Source organism: Balaenoptera musculus, chromosome 11 (assembly GCF_009873245.2).
Source record: "Balaenoptera musculus isolate JJ_BM4_2016_0621 chromosome 11, mBalMus1.pri.v3, whole genome shotgun sequence".
Lineage (NCBI taxonomy): Eukaryota > Metazoa > Chordata > Mammalia > Artiodactyla > Balaenopteridae > Balaenoptera > Balaenoptera musculus.
Window position 1 is genome coordinate 67,063,656 of NC_045795.1, and position 6,000 is coordinate 67,069,655.

General features: G+C 58.3%; 1 protein-coding gene across 5 annotated transcripts in view; it reads left to right on the top strand.

The window, feature by feature from the left end:
• TEX264 (testis expressed 264, ER-phagy receptor) overlaps positions 1 to 6,000 on the top strand; it is a 29,744-nt gene extending 23,744 nt beyond the window's left edge. For all 5 annotated transcript variants that reach the window (XM_036869283.1, XM_036869287.1, XM_036869284.1 and 2 more), the window contains 2 exons: positions 1,563 to 1,731; positions 5,406 to 6,000. In XM_036869283.1, coding sequence (XP_036725178.1) covers positions 1,563 to 1,731; positions 5,406 to 5,698 — 462 coding nt within the window. In that variant the 3' untranslated portion in view covers positions 5,699 to 6,000. The remainder of the gene's footprint in view (positions 1 to 1,562; positions 1,732 to 5,405) is intronic.

A 6,000-nucleotide genomic window follows, 5' to 3' on the forward strand; every position in this document is an offset into this window, starting at 1 on the left:
AGGTGGAAAAGCAGAGGCAGCCATTGATGTGTTTGGAGATGGGAAGAGCTGGGGGCATGGCCTCATTAGATGGCCAAAAGAGCACCCATGTTAGCAAAGAAGGTCAGACTCAAACTATCAAAAATAATGACTTTCCTTCACTGCCCCTGGAGGTGTCAGGGCTAGGGTGTCCCACTCTGTTCGAGCGCACAGAGACTTAGGACGAAAGGCCTTGCCTGAGTCACCCGTGGAGTCAGAGGCCGAGCTGCAGCTAGACCTTGGGCCAGGACATCCACCCCCATGTGGCCTCCAGCCGGCTGCTGAGGGCCCTGGCTGGATAAAATAAACCTTCCTTCCCTCTCTCTCCCGGGGGCTCATTTTTCTCTCCCTTCACTTGCTTCAATTGGAGGGGGGTTCCTCAACCCTAAGCGTGGCCAGGCAGGCAGACAAGTGGAGTCCTGGAGTGGCTTCTCCCCACCAGGCAGTAAGTCTCTCATTACCGCTAAGTGGAAGGCTCATTTCAGAGCTCATGGTGAGAGCCGGGCGGGTGCTATAAATAGCCGTGTTGTGAAGGTTGGCGGGTGAGCAGTGACAGGGCAAGGTCCTTGCAGTCATCTTAGTGGATAATTGTGCTCCATTGCAGGAAGAGGGGCAGGCTCAGGAGCAAGATGCACTTGACCCCTGTTCTGGTTTGTCTGCCTGTCTCAGGGCAGCTCTGGCATGTGTCTGTGCCCCTTTCACACACACTGGGGGCTACAGAGCACTGGGTTCTGTGTTCAGGCAGAAGGGAGTGGAGTGCCTGTCTACACGTGGGGCCCTATAAGCTGGCACTTCAGCCCATGGGGAGTTGGGCAGTGTCCAATATTAGATCTACTTGTCTTGTCTGTTCCTCCAGCCTAGAGTCTGCCACCTCCCCCTCGGCTGAAACTCAGGACCCAGGTCTGAGAAGGGGTGGGAACCGACCACATCTGATAGTCTCGGAGGTTGGAATAGACCTGAACTAGCAGGGGAATGGGAGTAAGAGAGAGGTTTAGCTGGCCTGGAGCTCCTATTCAGGGTTAGTCAGTAACATGTCTGCAAGGGCAGGGGCTAGAGGCCTGAGAGGCAGGGGCACTGCCTCTCCTGATATTGGTGGGTCAGTCAGCATTGTCCAGGGCAGAGAGGAGGTCAGGGCCATGGGATCCTGAGATGGCAAGTCTGGCAGGTCAGACCTTGGCTTGGCTTGGGTGCCTGGGGCCAAAGACTGTGGGGTCCCTGTCCTAGGGTAGTCTGGGGTACTAAGCTTCGTGGCTCTGTGAGACCAGTGCTTTCTGGAACAGCCTTTTGGTCCCAGGATTAGCAGTGCCAGGCTCCTGGGTTCTTTTAGCACCTGTCCTAGGACTCCCAGGTCCTCCGACCACTGCCCCCTGGAGTATGAGGCCCTGCCCTTAGGATGCTGTGTGGGTGCCTCCGGGAGATTGGGGCAGGAAGAGGAGCCAGCCCCCTGGGAGGGAATAAACAATAGACAGTTCCTGGGGCCACTCAGGGACGTGTGGGTCAGAGGCCATGTAGGGCTCATTCCGCCTTTCGCGCTCTCCCACAAGGAGCGGAAGTTGTGTGCCCACCCACGGCTGGAGATCTACCAGCAAGACCAGATCTATTTCATGTGCCCACTGGCACGGCAGGGAGACTTCTATGTGCCTGAGGTGAAGGAGACAGAACGGAAATTCCGGGGCCCTGCGGAGGCCAGTGATGCCCAGGTGGATGGCACAGGTACGGGGCAGGGGTGTTGCAGGGGGAAGAGAGTGGGGCCTCCTCCCTGGCTGGGTGGCACTGTGGGTGTCCAGGCGAAGCTTGACAGAGGTGGAAGAAGGGACCCATCTACCCACGTGCTGAGTTATCTGTTCTTAGACACGCAGATCCATGTAGGTGTGGCTTCACACGTTACCCCTGGCAATGCAGATACAAATCCTGCCTGGATTCCCTTCAGATGCAGCAGGAGTACCCTTGGAAACACAGATCACAGACAGCTGGATGCTCATGGGAGGGGGCTGAGGCTGCTCAGGAAAGGCATCACTTGGGTGGGCTCATCAGGAAGTGAGATTGGCTCTGGATATGGAAGGTAAGGAGAGGAACAAGGTGTCCCCCAATATGGGGCCCCACCCAGAGCCAGCTGCTTTCTTCCTTCCAAAGAGGAACAGGGGGACTTCCCTGGTGGCCCAGTGGTTAAGAATCCACCTGCCAATACAGGGGACATGGGTTCGAGCCCTGGTCCGGGAAGATCCCACATGCCGCGGAACAACTAAGCCCATGCGCCACAACTACTGAGCCTGCGCTCTAGAGCCCACGAGCCACAACTACTGAAGCCCATGTGCCTAGAGCCCGTGCTCTGCAACAAGAGAAGCCACCGCAATGAGAAACCTGCACACCACAACGAAGAGCAGCCCCTGCTCGCCACAACCAGAGAAAGCCCACGCGCAGCAGCTAAGACCCAACGCAGCCAAGAATAAATAAATCAATGAATCAGTCAAAGAGGAACCAGAGAGCATGCAGAGGGGAGCCAGGAGATCAGCGCCCTACCCCTTCCATCAGAGCCAGCCTTCCTACCCCAGGTCCAGGCCAGTAGGTTGCTTGCCTGCTCTCAGCCCACCCCCTTTCATGACCTCTCGTGACCCTGAGCTGTCCCCAGGGGCAAGGGGACCTGCTGGTAACATCCCAAGTGGTCTTAGAGGGTCTAAGGCTTGGCCATGCTTCTGGAGCCTCATGTGACTCTGGAGGTCCATGACCTGTGGGAGTGGTACAGGGCTGGGAGGAGAGTGACTGTCCCTCTTCACCTCTTGCTTTAGGAGACTCCCTCTGTCCATCCAATCTTCAACAGCCAAGGTCACCCTGAGAGACATGTGTTGGCAGGGGCAGGGGGCGGGTACTGGGAGGCAGCCTTCACTCCCTAGGGGCCATGTCCAACAGAGTTAACTTCATCTGCCACTTAATTACCTCCATGGGGCACTGCTTCCACCAGCCTGGTAGTGCCTGGCAGACACTCTTCAGTGCCCCTACTGTGGGCACAGGACACGCTACAAGGTCAGCAGGCCAAGGCAGTCCCCAGGGCAGGAGGGGAGCACCTTGACCTTCTTTCAACCTCCCTTGGCTGCCTGCACCCCCTTTCTTGTCCCCCCCCACCCAGCTCCCCTTCCAAACACCGCCTGCCAGGGTGTTGAAGGACTGCTTGGCACCCACTACAGCTGGCTGCAGCCTAGCTCCCATGCCCCCAGCAACTTGGCCTGTCCTACCCACCAGCCTGCCCACCCACTCCCTGGAGTGGAGGCAAGGGGTCTGCCCTCCTCTGATAGGGTCTGCCCTGGCACCTGGGGCGGACTCTGGGTGTCTGCCTGCCAGGTGCATGCCACTTGCGCAGCGGTGTATGGTGGATGCCTGTCTGCCCAAGGCTTGGCCTGTCCCTGTCTGCCTCCCTGCTGTGGCCCCCGCTTGGGCTGGGAGGTGAAAGGGGGTGATTAGCTGCCTTGCGCCTGTTATTACATTGATGTATTATTTAGCTCTAGAGAGACGATGAATATTTGATCTTCTTGCACTGGCTGTGGGCAGTGGAGGAGGGAGGGACTGGGGTGAGGTGGCAACTTCATTCTCTGCCTCAGCAGCCTTCGAGATTTAGGTGCTACCCTACCTTGCCTGGCCTCTTCTGCCCTGGGACACAGACCCAGGACTCTGGACTTCCTCCTGTGCAGACCTTGATGGAGCTGGAGGGTTGCCACTTCCCTGCCTTGGACTCCTTTGCCAGAAGTGTCCACATGTGCCCAGGGGCTGTCCTCATCCCAGCATGCTGGTCCCTGGCCTGAAGGGGCACCCTTGGTCTCCTTCCTCTGATCATTCCTAGCCTAGGAACTGGGAGAGGGAGGAGGCAGCTAGCTGGCAAGCAGGCAGGTTCCCATACCTGGGTCCCAAGAGAGCCATTTGGGTGGGTGGGAGGATTGAACTTAATGGGGCCAGGGAGAAATTATCCCCTTCCTTTGCTCCTTTCAGGCCTGTAGCCTCTGGGGCACCAATCATTATTTAAGGCAAGAAAGAGGGGCTGGAGTCCTGCCCCAGGGTCAGAGGGAACCACCTATAATTCAGGAGTAGTCCTGGCTCACTCTTGATACCTCACTCTGGGAGCCATGACTGAGGCCCCAGCAAGAAGAGGGCCCTGGGCCAGCAACCTGGCACTTACAGGGCTCATCTCACCTCTGTCAGTAGGTCCCAGAGGTAATCTTGGGGCCAAGGAGGCAGATCCCACCCCACCCCACCCCTCACCCTGGGCTCCAGCTGAGGTTCAGTGAAAGTTCCAGGCCAAGTCCCAAATGCCAAGCAGTCCCCAGCTGTGCCGGGCTCGGGGCTCAATCACCATGGAGACAGGATCTGAGGAAGCTGGCCCATCCGTCACTTTCTGTGATGTTTGATAACTGCCCCCTTCCCTCTCACACAGGAAGGGAGGCATATCCACCTTCTCCCAATCTGGATTCCTACGCACAGTAGGCCTGAGCTCTTTGCTCCTCCTTGCCACCCCCAACTGCTGTCAGTGCCTCTGACCTGAGGAGGTGAATTGAGGGGCTGCTCCTGAACAGGGCAGATGAACCTGCCCTGGAGGACGTGTTGGGGGTGGGAGGAGCAGGCTGGGAGAGATCTCAGGGCTCTCCAGCCACTTGCAGAGTGCTCCCATGGTCCCTTCTGCTGCTTTGTGGCTCAGGAGCCACTAGTGGTTGGGGATGGGTAAGGACTCCTCTGGGGTGACCCAGGCATAGAGGAAGGAAGTCCTTAAAATGCTTCGTCCCAACACCCTCCTCCCGTGTAATTGGTCGAGGATTTCTCAGGACTTCTCCATCCCACTCCTGCCCCAGGCTCCTCCTCAAACTGGGGCTCAGTGTGGGCCAGAGGCAGGGATATGGCTGCCCCTTGGGGAGCCCTGCATGGGGGAGGGACACAGGAGAGCAGTCCTCCTGGTCAATTCTGCTGTCCTCAGGCCTTATGGGCAGTGTTCTGGCCTTGGAGGAACCTCTCTCCAAGCCTGAAATGGGGGATGGAGGAGGGGACACTACTTAAATCTCTTTGTCCTACCCTCAGGTTGGGGCTGAATGGTCCCTAATGGACTGTTGGGGGCTGCGGGGCAGCAGGCTTTGTGGGAGTGCAGGGAGCTGAGGCTAATTCAGCGTAGGGAGAGGAGTATACAGCAGGCTGTCCTCCCTCCCTCCCTCCCTGTTCTCTCCCTCTGCCCTGCCAGTGCAGCTCAAGTCAGGGCAGAGGGCAGCTGGAATGAGCCTCTTGAGCCAGGGGCAGCTTTATTATTCATGAGCACACTGTGTATGCTGAGTTGCTGCGCTGGTGGGAGAGCCTCAGTCCTCTCCCTGGAGGAGGGGGTGGGGGCCGTAGCTAACCTGTGCTCCCTCTTCCTCCAGGAACTGACACGATGAGTGACACGAGTTCTGTAAGCCTGGAGGTGGGTCCTGGCAGCCGGGAGACTTCAGCTGCCACACTGTCCCTTGGGGTGAGCAGCCGTGGCTGGGATGATGGTGACACCCGCAGTGAGCACAGCTACAGCGAGTCAGGTGCCAGTGGCTCCTCCTTTGAGGAGCTGGACCTGGAGGGCGAGGGACCCCTGGGGGAGCCAAGGGTCGGCCCTGAGGCTGAACCCCTGGGGGTTGCCAAGTGGCCCCGGGAGCCCAGTACCCCTGAGAAGGGCGAGGAGTAACCCGCAGCCTGCACATTCCTGTGGTGCAGTTGCTAAGGAACTGAGCAGCCTCTTCAGTCCTCTTCTTCCTCCACCTCCCGGGCTCAGGCTGGGGCCAGGGCTCTCAAGCGGACCTGACTTCTACTGCCCTGGGCCTCTGGCTAAGCCTTCTCCTCACTGCCCTCTCAGCTCCCAGAGCCAAAGGAGCTGGGACTGTTGTCGGCACCCAGCCCCCGGGCCTGCCACCCCTGTTACATCTTTTTTTCAGATTCACATTGGAGTTTCCAGGACCCAGAATAAAGCAAATGCTTTTCTTTGTTTCA